General features: G+C 43.9%; 1 protein-coding gene across 5 annotated transcripts in view; it reads right to left on the reverse strand.

Annotated features, from left to right (window-relative positions):
• The window catches only part of PCNX2 (pecanex 2), a 316,535-nt gene that overhangs the window by 79,603 nt on the left and 220,280 nt on the right, over positions 1–16,652 (reverse strand). For all 5 annotated transcript variants that reach the window (XM_081824289.1, XM_081824287.1, XM_081824288.1 and 2 more), the window contains 2 exons: positions 8,322–8,430; positions 3,716–3,845 (listed from right to left, as the gene is read on the reverse strand). In XM_081824289.1, the coding sequence (XP_081680415.1) occupies positions 3,716–3,845; positions 8,322–8,430 (239 nt within the window). The remainder of the gene's footprint in view (positions 1–3,715; positions 3,846–8,321; positions 8,431–16,652) is intronic.

Genomic DNA, 16,652 nt, shown 5'->3' on the forward strand with positions numbered 1-16,652 from the left:
GGATGAAAAATCCACAATATGTGAGGTATGACAGAATGTTTTGGGAAATAGGCTGGAAATTGAGATTAAGACTGAGGAGGGTCTGTATCTGTGCTGTCCAATGTGGTAGTCTCTAGACACATGTGACTATTGAAATTTATTTCATTACAATTAAATAGAAGAAGTAAAAATTCAGGGGGCGCCTGGGTGCTTCAGTCAATTATGTGTCTGACTCTTGATTTCGGTTCAGGTCATGATCTCACGATCTCGTGAGATCGAGCCCCACGACGGGTGCCTGGCAGGGCATGGAACCTGCTTAAAATTCCATCTCTCCCTGTCCCTCTGCTCCTCCCCTCCCTGGTTCTCTTGCTCTAAGGAAAAAAAAAAAAAAAAAAAGTAAAAATTCAGTTCCTCAGTCACAGTAGCCCCATTTCAAATGGTCATCAGCCACACATGGCCAGTAGAGCTGCTATATTGGATGGTGCAGGTGCAGAGCATCTCCAACAATGCAGAGCTCCTTACTGGATAGGGCTGGTCCACGTAGTATTTCTTCTTCTCCTCAGGCAGCTTGAGCCACCACAGGCCTTTGAGACAGCATGGAACCTGGTGCTATATGTGCAGAACGGACAAGAGTGCAGTGGAGTCAGGAGGGCAGAGGACACGTGTTGGGGAACAGGAAGCCTGTGGATTTCAAGACAGCCCAGGAGGGGGAAAACAGACCGGTCATACTTACCAGGTGGCTGGTGATTTACTTATCAGTTTCTTCGGGTATTAAAATGGTTTCATGGGGCACCTGGGTGGCTCAGTCGGTGAAACATCTGACTTCAGCTCAGGTCAGGATCTCAGGGTCCTGGGATCAAGTCCCACATCAGACTCCCTGCTCAGTGGGGAGTCTGCTTTTCCCTCTCCCTCTGCCCTCCCACTGCTTGTGCTCTCTCTCTCTTACTTTCTCTCAAATAAATAAATAAAAGCTTTAAAAACTTTAAAATATATATATATAAAATGGTTTCATTACAGTGCTGGGCTAACTGGAGACTTGCAGAAACAAAGCCAGCTTTCGAAGGCCGGACAGAAAGCCTGGAGGCCTGGGACGGGTGGCAAGCAAGGCAGGAGGGGTGGCAAGGGAGAGGAGGCCCAGGAGAGGGGACCGCCCCCGAGGGCACTGGCCGCAGCCCAGGCTGGGGGTGGCGTGCCGGGGTACCCACTGGCAGCACGTGCCCACTGCACCTCCAGAGGAAGAGTTTCTTTGATCAGCCCTTGGAAGTGAGGGGACGACTAGTAAACAACCACACAGAATCAATGGCCCCGTAATCCAGTGCTCCTTTGTGGGCAGTGGAGCAGGGAGAGATGCTCTCAGGCAAGAAAGTGAGCAGTCATTAGCATTTGAAATAAAAGCCAACAGTTTAAGATAGTTACAATGAGCTTTCCAGAGCATTTGCAGGGATCCAGATGAGATTTCCTGCCATTTCCTTTCCTGCTGCCCACCTCTTACTGTCCTGAATCCCATCACTGATCTTTTAAGCAGCCAGGCACCGGGCTCTGTATTCTGATGCTTAACACAAGGTGACCAGCCTGGGTTTTGCATCAGGAACTTTTTCCCCCAGCGGGACTGAACATTTTCTCCAACTTGGCTCCTTCAGCGAGACCTCGTAGAGGCTGGACAGCCTCATCCATGCCCGAAGAGCCTGATGCCCCTCCCCACCCGCAGCCAGGCCCAGCGAAGGCAGACCCCTCCCACATGTAACAGCGCTGAACTGGGGACATAATGGCTCACAACAGAATCAATTATTTGTGACACTGAGTAAGGAAATGGGAAGCCTGCTCTAGAGGCCCATACACGTAAGTAACCCACAGAAGCTGACAGTTCAAGTACCATACTGAATCCTGCAAGTGAGGAAACTAAGTAAGCAAACACAGAACGCCAGAAGCATCTTGCTCCGCACGGGTGTTAGGACGCCGCCCTGCACTTAAACCTCCCCACAGAGCTCGTCCATTCCCCCTTCCTGCCAGGGACACTTAAAACCCTTTCCAGCTCAATGGGGATGCATCTTGCTTATGTCAGATTCCAGGCCAGAAAGACTGGCTCCTAACTTAACTGAGACTAGGAGACACAAAGGAATCTTTTATACTAATGATCCAGTTGAAACAATGTTGCACTTTCCTGCATCGTTAAGAGCAATGGCATTGCCAGTCCTCTTATTTACAAGTGTAAACGTGGTTTTCAGAGCTCCAAAAAGATACCCAAAATTGTCTTCCCCTAAAGAAACTTAAAGTACCAAGTCAGTGCCTGTCATTTTCTTTTACTCTCTGGCTCTGTAAATATGCACGGCATCTCTTTAAACAAACACAGAAGAGGACTCGCGCCTCTGTGCAAAATTTCACACAGGTACTTGTTGTCCTGCCCAAATCCCACCCCTCGTGAATATGAGGAACCTGCCAGAAACCCACATGGTCTCCCCACCACTTCCCGGCCTCCCGGCACTGGCCCCACAGGGAGCACTCAGGTTCGATTAGTTCTCCCCCAGGGCACCCCTAAATGTGAGCTTGCCGGATGCGCTGGACATAGTCATGGTAAACACCTGTCAGCGTGGGTCGAGGGGGAACGGGGACTTATATGCAGAGCAGTCAGAGAAGAATCACAGGGGTGCAGGCTCACATGGGGTCTATGTATATTAACCCATTTTCTCCTCACAGCAAGTCTGTGAAGTAGGTCCCTTCATTTTGCCCCCATTTTACAGAAGAGGAGAGAGAGGCCTGAGGTCGCCAGCGTTAAGTGGTAGAGGTGAGATGTGAGCCCAGGCAGGCGGGCACCCCAGGCTGAGTTTTAATCACCACCTCCTTCTGCCTGTCCCACAAGGGTGTGCATTTTACGTTGAAGGGGAGAAACAGAAACCACAGCCCTCCTCCATTAATGGTGTCTTGTATAAGACATAAAGAGCACATCGTCAAGGGCCAGAGTCGTGCAAAATGCAGACGTACTGCTGAGGGCGGACTGGGGTTTATGGGGCTCAGCGCAGGGAAGGCTATAAGTTACCAGGAGGAGTTCTGGAATAAAAGTCCACCTCCTCTGCCCCAGCTGCAGATGGGCCAGCTCACCAGCCTTCCCTTCCACCACCTGTTCGAAGAGGAGTTCTGGAAAATTACTTAGCGGACGATGACTCCACCTTCACGCCTTCCCTCAAGAAGTAACCGCCCCCACTCCATCACTGCTGGAGGAAATTGATGACCGGCCAGTCCACACAGTCAAGAAAATACATAAATCATCTTCTACAAGTTTAATGGCACTCTAGAAAACCCGGTGTTCTCCCTTATGTTGAGTTGTGAAGCGTGCACACTTGCACGCGACACGCATATTTAGGATACTCACAGAAGGTACCATGGAGAGAGGACACGTGCCATCCAGGGGCAATCTCTGCCAAGCAAAAGGGGCGACATGGGCTCCCTCAAAACCCTTTCTGAGGGCAATTGCAAATACTCAGCAGTGTCAACTCATTTTTCCTGCATGACCAGTGAAACCCAGACTGGTACCCGACTGCAAATCTGCGATCACGCCCATTCGGTCCGGAGCCCGGAAGCCCCCCGGGCTGAGCAGTGAGTGGAGGGAGCCCCCAGGGGATACGTTCAGCCCCCAGCCAGTGAGGCATAAAGCCTGAACCTTGACATGGAGGAAGGTCAAGGAGCATCCAGAAGCATGAATTTTAGCAAAAGAACATTAGCATCAACTTTGGGATCTTACTTGTAGTTTTTCTCCCAGAATTTCACTGGTCTAACATAGGAGGTGATGAAAATGACACTCCCGAGGAACGGGCTCAGTGGAGTAGAGAAGATGGAGGTGACAATCGTCTGAAAGAAAAGTATGGCGGAATCTGAGAATTTTGAGTTAAGGCAAAAAAAACCACAAACCATTTTTTTTATTGTTATTATATATCGAAATACTATTTCAGCTTTTGACTCGTTTATATGAAAGCTGTTTTCTCACCAAGGAAAGAAAGGAGGGCATGTACTTGATCTCTCTGTGTATGGAGTCAGGAATATAAAACTTTCAGTAGGATCCTGCTAGGTCTTGTTTCGCCAGCGTGAAAACCAAATGCTTCTCATAAAAATCCCAGCGGTCTCAGGGTGATTTATGGCAAAGATTTAATATCTCAGGTTTGAAAAAAACCTCTTTTTACTAGGGCATCATTAGCAGAACAAAACGCACTGTGCTACATTTACTAAAGTATTAAGTAGCTTTATAAATAATTAAAATTAAATTACACTTTTTAGAAGAAATGAATAGCATTGTGTGAGAAGGTAGCATCTCTGTTTCTCAAAGACTCTTTCCCCACTATTCAAAAAAATATTCTTTGTGCTATATTGAACACCAACGGCTCAAGTCATGTCTGGTTTATAAGCTAAAACTGTAGACACATGAAGTCACAGCATGTTGCGCTCTGTATGGGTTTCTCACTTACTGGTGGGACTCACTTTTACACACCCTGGTTGATCAGAAACATAATTGTCCAATATTAAAATTAGTACTGCTGCCATATTTGGATGAAAACCAATGAATTGATCTCTACAAATCTGAGAGGGTGCCTGACACAGACAGGAAGACTCTATGTGTCATTGCCAATCAGGACATAGAAGTGACCCAGGCATCCAGATGCTTTTATATACTCTCAGCCATGTGCTGGGGAGGGGTGGCTGTGGGGACCTCACCGCCCGTTTACACGTAAATCCAGAAAAGGAGAGCCTTGTGCTGTCATAGGCACACCCCCAGGTATTTTCACAGACTTAAGCTCAGAGTTTTGCTTCAGGAATAACTGTGTCTTTATTTTATTTTATTTTTTTCAACTTGCTATTTACTTCCAAGCAACTTCAGGAGTGAAATGACATATCCTCCATTAATAATCCATTCCGGTGTTGAATTGTTTGGGTAGCAAAAAGATCTCTATGGTGCTACAATTTAAATCCAATTCCTTTTATTTTGACCTCGGTTCACACGGAGAGCTACAGAACAATGAGCTACCATGGGATCTATTATCACCCATCTGTTTTCTCTTCATTGGAAAGCTGAAAATATCTGAATACCTGGGTTACAAAACACACCAAATTAACCATGCCCCTTGTCTCAGGAAGAAAAGAGAACTGCATGGGGGATGTCATGGAGTAAAGGTACTGAAAAAACGTGAGAAGGCAGAGCCACAGGGGGATTTCTCCGATGGGAGGAGGGCAGGAGGGCACTGGGGGGTTTGCAGAAAAACCAGGACAAAGCCGCACGGACCTGGGGCTGAGCAGGATGCTAGAGAGACTGGCCCTGCTCTTCTTTTCGATTCTACATACTTCCCCCAAGATTATGTTGTCCATTTTTTAAATGCCAGAAACAATTAGCCAGAAGTTAAGTCAGGAAAGCAGTGTGAAGCTGTAAATGAAGTTCAATGGGGTAGGAAAGGAAATAAGGTTTAACAGGTTTGAGGTAGGGCAGAAGTGAATAGGTGGCCTCAGAGGTTATTTTATTTAGGGGAAGATCAATAAAGAAATACAGCACGCTCAGGGCAAATATAAAAGCCTGTCGGTATAACTGCTCAGACAACGCCGAGAAGCGGGGACTCCTGAGAGCCCGCACATGGAGCCCTCTTTGTTTCTTACCCACAGGGAGAGGGTGACTCTGTCAAAAGCTTCCATTAGCGTACATTTAAAATGAAAACATCTCTGTCAGTCCTTAAAGTTAAAAACAAACCATGTGAAGCTCAAAAGGACATACCAAAGAGAAATTCTGCAACCTTCCCAATATACACATTTAACAGAGATAATCTGGCTGCGTCTGTAATTACTAGAACACAATGGTCTTGCATGGTCTCTACACATAGTAAAAGGGTGAGCATTCTCATCCGTCCCTGGAGGCTACAAGCTCAGAAACTAAAAGAGGCTACCGAGGGAGAAAACATGCTAGTACTGGAAAAAGCAATTTACTAAACAGTGCCCTGCTGGCCTGAAAGCTAATTCAGTTCCAAAATGGAGCAAATTAGTCCCTTCCTGATGCCAGGATTGAACCCACAGCTTCTTAATAGAGTGATAAAATAATTAACATTTCAAAATTAGTCAAGATCCAGGCCTGGCGCTTAGGAACCTCATAGCTTTGTCTTGACGGCATATACATCCACTTTTCTAAACTACGATCTCATTATATTCTGAATGGTATAATGCTGGCTTCCAGATAACACATATCTACTTTTACAACTAGTCAAGGATGGGAAGGTGTCCTGGGATAAGGGGGAGGGGGGTGACGGGTCCTGTTAGCTGTCACATAACTGCAGTGGTCAGGCTCCGAGGTCACTTTGAAGGCTCTGTATCTCAGGAGAAGGGAAAACGTGGATGTCACTATCCTGGGCAGTTTTGGGAACAAAGCACGGGGATCGATCAAGTGTTCTAAAACAGAGCCATCAGACGCCCAGTGAAATCTACATCTCAAATGTTCAATTTCTTGAGAATGAGTCACCCACCAAGAAAGCACTTAGATTTAATATGCACCGTGTGCAATCTGAGGTGGATACTAATGCCGTGTTTATTCTTATAGGAGATATTAAGTGCCAGACATGAAGTGCTTGTGTGTGAACCCTCAGCACACAAACAGGTCAGGTAATTGAAAGTGATGGCTCCCAGGAGGGTCTTAACTCAGCTGTGGAACCATAAGGAGTAATTAGTATCGCTGAACTCACCTAACAAGGCATAAATAGGCACAAGAAATGCTACAGATCTGCATGGGACCAAAGTTAGGATAAAATTGGGAATCATAAACTTCAAGTTTCACATTCTTTGTGCAACTCCTGAACCACAAATCTGCATCATCCAGTAGTTTTCATTTAATAAACAGGCTGTAAACTCTAGATAGGATGCCTGAGACACACTTCAGAAATAAATAACAATCACCTCTCTTTCAGCTCACTGTCTTTGTTTTAAAGGACTCTTTAGAAAAACCAAAATTACTGGTATTGTAGAAAATGATTGCAGTTAAAGGGGAAAAAATCGTGTAAGAGCTCACACTCTTGCAATTTTTTTTTCCTTAGCTTGTTCTGCCAAATAACCTTGAAACACTTCAGCCATATCAATGCAGGTCTAAGAATAGGAGCACAGAACAGCGTGCATTGTAAGGCCAGCTCCTGGTATGCTTAAAAAGATGCTTTTAAACAGAGGAGTCTGGAGAAGGGCATTGTTAAAAGCCTAGAATATATTATCCTTTAACAATTAATCCCACGTATGTTTCCATGCCTGTACAAGAAGTTCAGGTCCGAGACCGTTCATGAATCGTCTTAATGAGCCTTGTGTGGACATCGTATGGAAGGAAGCTATAGAACTGGGGGTCACACATGCCAGTGGGGTAAGGATCCTGGGCAGGCTTTTGAAGATGAACATTCCAGGATCCACCCCCTGAAATGTGATTTTAAAAGTATGTGTTGGGCTCTGGGATTTCGTTAAACAAGCTTCTCCAGGGATTCCCATACAAGTAGTTCCTGAAACACATTGTGGAAAGCACACATTTAGGAGGTGTAAATGAGGTGGGATGGAAAGCCTTTGAGGGCAAATTTTAGGCCTGAGTCAAGGATATTTTTGTCTAATCTCTCTCTCTTCAAGAGTATTTTTTATTAATCTCTCTCTCTCCACTTACGCACACACCCCACACACAACTTACCTGTGTCAAAGTGATCCCTACAAGGAGTATCTCAAGTTTGTTTTGAAGTAAATTAAAACTAATTATCATTATGGCAACACTTAAAAACAGACAAAGAAACCAAATGAACCTACAAACGGTAAAACTAGGCTTCTTGGCTGAGAGCAGCTACAAAACAAAACCATCTATTAGTTTTTTCGTCTTTAGAAGACTTTGGGTAATTCTATGTGTATCTAATTCTGAGTTTTGACTATTACTCAAGTATATGATTACCAAACTCTATCCTAATATAGTGTTAGATAATCTATAATAGTATATCAGAGCCATTAGCCCTATCCACCGTGTTTAATAATAGCAGATCGATTTACACTATTTTGCACAAGTCAACTGAACCATTTAAGCAGTAACTTTCTAAGACAGGATATCTTAATGCAGATCTGGGTGTGGGAAATGGAAGAATCAGAGAAAAAGTAATCCTGGATATGCATTAGGAAGCAGGAAGAGTTCAAAATTAAGCAACATCTTTTAAGGCTAAGTGGCCTAAGGGGAATCCAAAGTGCCTCCCCACATCCCCATTAAAATGTAATCTTAAAGACTTTCAAATCTTTTCATTGCCAGGGTTCAATGAAAAGCTTGCATCCATAAAATGTGACTCTCAGCTCGTGGGTGAAAATAGAAGCCCAAAGGATACGAGGGACGGCAAAGAGCTGAGCAAACACGTGAAATGAAGAACCCCAAGCCATCTGCCAAGGAGCCACGTACGTCATGACGAACTGTAACTTGTGAAGCAGTTCCCCGAGCTGAAAGCAGAAGGAAAAGATTCATCAGAGACAACAACAGACAACCGGGCTGGCAGCTGAGTCAAGGTCACTTACAGCCAGGGGGGCGGGGTGGCGGAGCTATTGTTCTCCCTCCTGCTCTTACCTTCCTTTGTCCTATGCGCCAGGCAGCTGTTTTGGGAAATTTTAAAACAGACCCAAAATGGTCTGAGTGGTTCCTGTCCCCAGGTTAATTACTCCAGCCAGCAAGTGCAGGTGTGTCCCTGCATCTCTGCCTTTCTCAGAGGAGCACTGCCAGTTTGCTCTTCCAGCCTTCATATTGGGTCTTTTAGGGGAGATTCATACAAAAACCTATCATCATGGCCACTGTTAAACCTATCATCATGGCCACTGTTCAACTTAAAGCCCTTCAGCGGCTCTTGCTGGAGAAAAGAGCTCCGTACCACTGAAGTGCCAGTTACAAGGCGCTTTAGAAAGCCACGACAGGCTGCTGAAGCTGTTGTGTTCACTCGGCCAGGCAGCACGGGAAAACATGGAGTTCTGGGAGTTGCAGTGGGTGAGGAGGAGAGACCTTACGTGGACTAAGGATGCTCGAGATTCAGAATAGGAATGTGCCAAGAAGGATGGACAGGAACAGGTGGGCCTGGCTGGGGCCCTCCGCTTTGTGGGAAAAAGCGGCTCATGAATCCCAGATGCGAATTCCACGGCTCTTGCTTCCACGTGCAGTGAGCATCCTACCAGCGTCTGCCCCCAAACTCCACATACATACACTCCTCGTGCATCATGGAAACTTCAGGCACAATGTGTTTGTTCCTAGACTGGCTAGCATATAAGATAATAAAATAGATTCCCCAAGGCCAGGATGTGAAATGAGAAGAACAAATGGAATTCTTAATTAGGCTCAACAGGTGTTACGTAGGACAACAGAAGACCACAGAGAAAAGGAGGCAAAAGTTGGGAAGCAGGGCCATTAAGGAAAGGTTCAAAGCACTGAGATGACTTAGCCAGCCAGCAGAAAGCCAACCTTGTGATCTGGGGACCAAAAGATGAGGTTGCTCTGAATTGCTCTGTGAAAGTGGAGTGAGGCAGATGAGGCTCATCAGAGACCTCTCCAAATCTTCCTCTTGCCTTTCTTGTCTCCCTGTTCTCCCACAGACATCCCAGTGCTGGAGAATAACTCCAGAATGGAGTTAAACATGGTCCAACAGGGCACAGAAGAGGAACCAAGGGTAAAAGTCCTCTAAAGGCCCAGCAAACATGGAGTTTGTAAGGAGTGAGAGGCAGCAGGTTAGGAACAGAACCCCAGGGGTCTCAGTGTGTCCATAGACCCAGCAATGAAACAGCTGAGTAGAGAGAAGCAGGGGGGAGGGCCACTGAGGCAGGGGACAGGACCAAATAGAGAAAGAAGGGAGGACAAACAAGGAAAGGACAATGGGAGAAGAAAGGTGATGTGCTCGGACCTGAATAACTGTAAAGAGTACGAGTCTGGGAAAGAAACACAGACGTCTGGTTTTTGCTGATAACTTTCACTTTCTTTACTCTTGCTCACATGCATTGACCGCAGAGGGTTGACTGCAATTGGCTTCCAAGTTCTTTCAGAAAGGCCACTTTAGTTCTAATCCTGGGGCCGGTTTAAGCTTCCTGAATCCATTCTGGATGGGACTACCAGCTCCCAGTGCCTCAGACATGCTGACGGTTGAGAGGATGGTAGTTTATTCCATTATGTCTGCTCAAGGTCACATCTGTTAGGTTCACAGACAAGAATAGTCTTCTCCCTACCACCTGAATTTTCACCAGTCAGTAGGTGACTTGGTACAGACCGAGACAGACAGTTCTAACATAGACTCAAACCCTTGACTCACTTCTGTTAAGACAGAGTATTTTCTTTAAAGGTCAATCTCATTTCCTTTCATCCCTGCCATGAACACAAGGAGAGGAGGAATATGCTAATCACCAAAGGGAAGACTCTCAACACATGACACTGGATTACATCAAAAGCCAAAGTCCTGAGAAGTGGTGCCTGGCTCTCTTGCATTAACTTGATCAGTTACACCTAACCAAATTCTATCACGCAAAATGCCTCTGGATCTGAAACCCTTTAGTCACTCCACTGTCGAGTCTAGTTTTTCAGAATTAACCCGTGACTCGTGCCTAGGTGAAAACTACAAGCATGAACAAGATTACCTTATGTGATGCATGGCCCCCCGAATACCCAACCAATGGATCAGGGGTTATGGAAAGTTACTCCTGGAGGATTTTCCATGTATGACTATATCCTGGGAGGCTTTTAAGCCACCTTGTGAAAAGCTGTTAAGTAGGTCAGGCATAGCAGTTATAATCAGACAGGAGCCCTAGGGAAAGCCTCATCTCCAAGTTTAAAGCTCTAAGTGAAACTTGGCTGCATTATGATTCAATGAATCTATTACAATTATTTTTTGCTTAGCACAGCGACTTGCATTTACATACAAGCAAAACCAGTAATCAGGCACATACACTCTCACGCTCTAATTGCAGCTGAGACCCCAGGTATCTTTGCTCTTTTCCTGTGTCGATGTCTCAGCTTTTTCATAAACATCATGCAGAATAAAATAGAAGTTTTGTGAAAGATTTTCAATATGCGGCTCATAAAATAGACTCTGCTGTTCTCACTGAAGAAGCCAGAACTCCTGAATGCCACTTCTTTGCATGTCTAGGATTCCTCCACCAAAAAGTAATTTAATCTCCTCCCCAAGGCCACCAGAAAAAGGATGCGCTTTAGATGTGGCAGATGTCAACATGGTGTGATGTTTAAGAGCATGGGCTTGAGGACAGGCTGTCTGAGCTTGAACCCCAGCTGGCATCCACCACAGGGATGATAACAGTACTTCCTTACAGTGTCATCTGATGATTGACATCATCTTTGTTCAGGACTTAGACGAGTGCCTGGCAACTGTAAGTGCAATATGAGAAGCTGACAGATAGATGTTGGGACAAGTAGAGGTCATCTTTTGGGATGTACTTAGCTTGCAATCAGGAAATTCTAGAGCCCCCCTTTAAAACAATGGAGACTTACCAAGTCTAGATCCTCCTAGTTTTCAGAGGGGAAACCCAGACTCAGGCGGCCACTGGCTGAGGTTAGACAGTGAGTCACTGGCCCATGTGAAACCAGAGGTCAAAGTGCCTGCCTGGTTCTCTGCCTAGTGGTAGATATTTCTACCTTACCATGTCTTCTTGAGGCTAGGAGCCCTTCTTAAAGACAGCAGCAGGAAAACCTGCCTGTCATGCAGCAGCTGAGGGCAGCAACTCCTCTACTTGGCCTTCCTGCTGACAGTCAAGGGACAGGGTCCCAAGCGTGGACATGCCACATATGGCTGTGGCCACCAGCAGGGAGCTCTTCTGTATGCACACAGTGACGAAGAACTCTGATCCATCCTGGAACGTCTCTTTCAGTGTAAATGCACAATTAATAAAATATGACACCATCCAACAAGCCTGGAGACATTCAAGCAGATCTCAGAAAGGCAGGCCTCTTGGTTCCCTGAGCTTCTTGAACACACAGCCCCAAGAAGATGGATATGGCTTAGTATTTTATTCCTAGAAGTGTGGAGAGGTATGTTCCAGGTTAAAAAGACCCAACTTCATATTTTCCCTTTACACTTTGTCCTTCTCCTCAAGAGTGGAATCAAGTGAAAGAATGAAAAATCCATGGGTGTTCAAAAGGTGATGCCTAAGCACAAAAGGAAGCCTAAATGTTGATCATTAATGAAAAGTGTGTATGAAGAGGCACTTGACGTCCTATTACACCATTGTGTATAAAATCATGAAGCATTTAAGATGAGACTGATTCAGTGGAAACAGCAACATTAACACCTTTCTAGTAAGTGCCATTACATACAGCATAACATTGCACTGAAGCACTTTAAATAGAAATCCACTTAGATTAGCTACGAAATTACATCTCAGTAGGCAGTTCAAGGCCTCTACTTTTATGAAGCTTATCTCACTTCTAATGTTCTGCTTCCAATATCCTAAATCTCGGCCCTATGAAAGCACAATAAACTTCACAAGTTACCCAAGTATGACTATAAGAGAAATCAAAATCATTTGGGCCTTTTCCACTGAAAACACTAGGAAAAGAGTAAATAAGGTCACAGTGGAATGATTCTGGCTGTTTCCCAAAGAAAGACACCATAAATATTCTCAATTCCAATGACCCTTTTTGGGAATATCCTTTCCATTAGGTGTAGACAATGCTGTTATACCTCTGCTATAGATAGGAAACCCCAACTGCATAAATTCACAAACTATCTTAAGAAAAATGTCACTAAATAAAGATGATCCAACCCTTTTCCTTGCTAATACATTCTGAAACAAGATGTATGCCATCTTTCCTCAGGGGACTCCCTCTCCCACCAACAAAATGACTCACAATTTATTGGACATTTTGATATTGAACACTATCTTAGGGAGCTGCCCATAGGCTATTCCATTCGATTAAAGTAGAATTTTCCTTCCCAATCCCAACCACCACCTTTCCTCCTACTGCTCTAACCCTAACTCCAGCCTTACCGTCTCCCAGATTAGCTGTATCACGTAACTTTTCTTCCTTCTTTTCTTGCATTCTGTGGTCAGATTCAGCTAGTTTCCTTCTCAGAAAGATATGCAGCTTGTCATTATGAATATCTGAACGTGAAGAGGCATGCAGGGCTGAAAGGAGTCCCAGAAACCAGTTGCTGAGTCAAAGATGCACTGAGTTCAGGATGAGGGAACGTGGAGGGAATAGAGGCTCTGGAATGCTTGGAAAGGAGGTGACGTGAGGAGCAGGAAAATGTTCAAGAAGGAATGGAAATGTTCAAGAAGGAATGAGTAACACCTCAAGTGTGGGATACCACTTTCTGGGGGAGGGGGAGCACCACTGTTACAGAATAAAAGATTGATAACAGCAAACATGATAATTAAATATGGGGACATTAGCTTTAAAACATAAATATTCTCAAATAAAGCCTGGCAAGATGTATCAGAATTTTGTAAGTTAGGTAAATATATTCAGGTACAGTTATAACGGATTACAAGACTGAATTTCAGAAGGTCAGAAACAGATTCTACCTCTGTATACAATGTGTATTGGGAGCTTATTAAATAGCACACAGTTTAGCAAAATATCAATGTGCTTCAGGGAGCATGGTAATGCACAAAGGTTACCACCCCACTGCAAAGATAATAGAAATGGTCTAAAATATTGTAAGGAAAAAATGTAATTAATAGTTGAAGTCAAAAGAAGGGAAAACTTCCAATAGTCAGAACCAAAAAGGGAATTTAAGATGAGAAAAATAGGGGCACCTGGGTGGCTCAGTTGGTTAAGGGTCTGCCTTCGGCTCAGGTCATGATCTCGGGTCCTGGGATGGAGCTCCACATTGGGGTCCTTCCCCATTTCTCTCAAATAAATAAAATATTTTTAAAAAATAAAATAAAATGAGAAAAATAAGTCTGAACTGACACTGATATGACCCCAAGAGGATACAAACATGGATGTGGGTCGTAGCAGCTTAGGACATGGATTTTAATGGACTTGAAGGGCTGGCTGCCATGCCCACACAAAAAAAGTGAATTAGAAAAACCCCACCTACCATTGCTGGGAAAAAGCAAAAAACTTTGCCTTCTTCCTAACATAGAGTAGAATCTGTCATCCATAACACACCAAAACCTTAGCCATCATAATGTAGAAGAGTGGAATTTAAATTTAAACTATTCCAGAAACATGAAAAAAAACAAGAGGCTGTAACATAAAAAGTAGGGGAGGATAAACAAAACTTTCTTGCAAAAATAAATGCATACAGTCTTCAAGGATACTTCTAGAACCAGAATATATAGATCTCCCACAGATAAAACAACTTCCCACTGAAGATTAGTCCATGATGAAAATTATAAACTACAAAAGGAAAATGAGCAAATGAGAAGCCAGTAAATTCAACACACAAGATAATTAGCATCCCAAGAATTTTATGTAATACAGTAATATAAACCCAAGAATTTTATGTAATACAGTAATATAAAAGAATCTAAATAAATGAGTAAAGAGCTGACATAAAAAGTAAATAATACTAAAAGAGTAACATAATATGAAGAATGAACAAATGGAAGTGAAAAAGAAAGAAATATCAATTCTAGAAGTGAAAAGTGAAGTCATTGAAATAAAAAACCCCAGGAGGTGGTTTAAAATCAGATTAGTTACAGCAAAACAGAAAGTAGAGAAATGGAAGATCTGAGTAAGTTACCTAGAACAAAGCACAGAGAGAGGAAAAGTTTTTTTTAAATCTGAAAGGCTAAGAAACATACATGACAAAGTAAGAAGACATATGTCCAATTGGAGTTCCAGAAAGTATAGAAAGGGGAGAGGAAATATTTGAAGGGCAAATAGCTCAGAATTTTCCAGAACTGAGGAAAACGTGAGTCCTTGATTGAAGAAGCACATCAAGTCCTGTAAAGGATAAATAAAAAGAATCCACACCTTACTGCATATGATAGTGAAAATGCAAAACATCAAAATCAAAGAGAAAAATCTTTCTTACAGATTACCTACAAAAAAATTTTGGATAATAGCAGATTTCTCATTAGCAAAAATGTATCCCAGGAGACAATGAAATAATGTTTTTAAGGTTTTAAGAAAGACGATCAAGTTAGAATTCTGTACAGAACTTCAGTATCATTTAAATGTGAGGTGGAAATAACCTTTTTAGACAAAGACTGAGAGAACTGATTACTCATAGACCTTTGCAGGAAAAAAAAAAAATTTAAAGAATGTGCTTCACTAAGAAGGAAATTTAACCCTGAAGGAAGATAGGACATCCAAGAATAATGGTGAGAAAAGAAACAGCTAAAATGTTAGAATGTCAGTATTAGGATTAATTGTACAATTAATCATAAAGCTAGTAACTCAATTGAAGGTGGAACCAAGTACTGGATGTCGTAAATATTTAAGATATGAGAAGGGAATTTGGAGTTAAGTGTTGTCTTTGGATTGCTTGAGAGGAGGGAAGAGATTTTAATTAATTTTATCTGCTAATCAAATGTGCTTATTAATAATTTAAGAGTAACCACTAAGCCACCAAAGTATTCAATCTCTGATGTGTGTCAGAATTACCCAGAGAGCCTATACAACAAAGATTCTGGTTCCCATCTACAAAAGTTCTGATTCAGTAGGTTTAGGAAGGAGCCCAAGAATAACATCCCAGGGGATGCTGATGCTGCCTATCTGGGGACCACACATTGAGATTCACTACATTAAAGGAACAGAAACAGAATATTCAATTTCCAAAGCCCTAGAGGAAAAAGGAATTAAGAAAATGTCCATTCCATTCAATAGAAGGCCAGAAAGAAGGGGTAAGGGGACAAATACAAAGCATACATATGGAGCAAAAAATAGGACAGAAAAAAGTACAAACGTATCAGTTATCACAGTAAATGTAAATGAATAAAAGTTGCCTATTAAAATATAGAGATTCTCAGTCTGTATTAAAAGGAAAAGTCTTGCTAGATGCTTTTATAAGAAATATTAAAATGGACAACCTACTGGGGGGCGGAGCAAGATGACAGAGTAGGAGACCTGGATTTCGTCTGGTCTCAGGAATTCAGCTGGATAGGGATCAAACCATTCTGAACACCTATAAACTCAACAGGAGATCGAAGAAAAGAAGAGCAACAACTCTCTGAACAGAAAAGCAACCACTTTCTGGAAGGTAGGACGTGCGGAGAAGTGAATCCAAGGCGATATTCGGGAGGATAGACGGCGGGGGAGGGGGCCTCCCTTGGCCGCTTCTGGCAAGTGATAGAGCCGTGGAGCACAAAATCGGAACTTTTAGAAGTCTGCTCCGCTGAGGGACGTTGCTCCGGTGGCTAAGCTGGGGGTGGAACCCTCGTGGGACAGTGTGGTCTCAGGACCCTCGGGGTCACAGAAAGACTGAGGGATGCCTGAGTGTGGCAGAACTCCCAGGTATCGGAGTGGAGAAGCCGGCTGCAGAGACGGAGCCGAGGCGTGGGCTCTCAGCTCGGGGTTGCCATAAACCATGATCCGCAGCACAGTCGGGCCACTGCTCCTCCAGCAGGGACCCAACAAGCGGCAGATCCGGGGAGACTCACCTTCCTTCCCGGGGAGGAGAGGTGCGGGAGCGCACTGCAGGGATCTGCTGGGTTTGGGGACTCCACACTGAGTCGGGTGCCAGAGATAGAAACGCTGGGTCACAGGCCGGGTGACCACGGAGTGTGGC

The sequence above is a fragment of the Leptonychotes weddellii genome, chromosome 6 (assembly GCF_054177405.1).
Source record: "Leptonychotes weddellii isolate Sample4059 chromosome 6, ASM5417740v2, whole genome shotgun sequence".
NCBI lineage: Eukaryota > Metazoa > Chordata > Mammalia > Carnivora > Phocidae > Leptonychotes > Leptonychotes weddellii.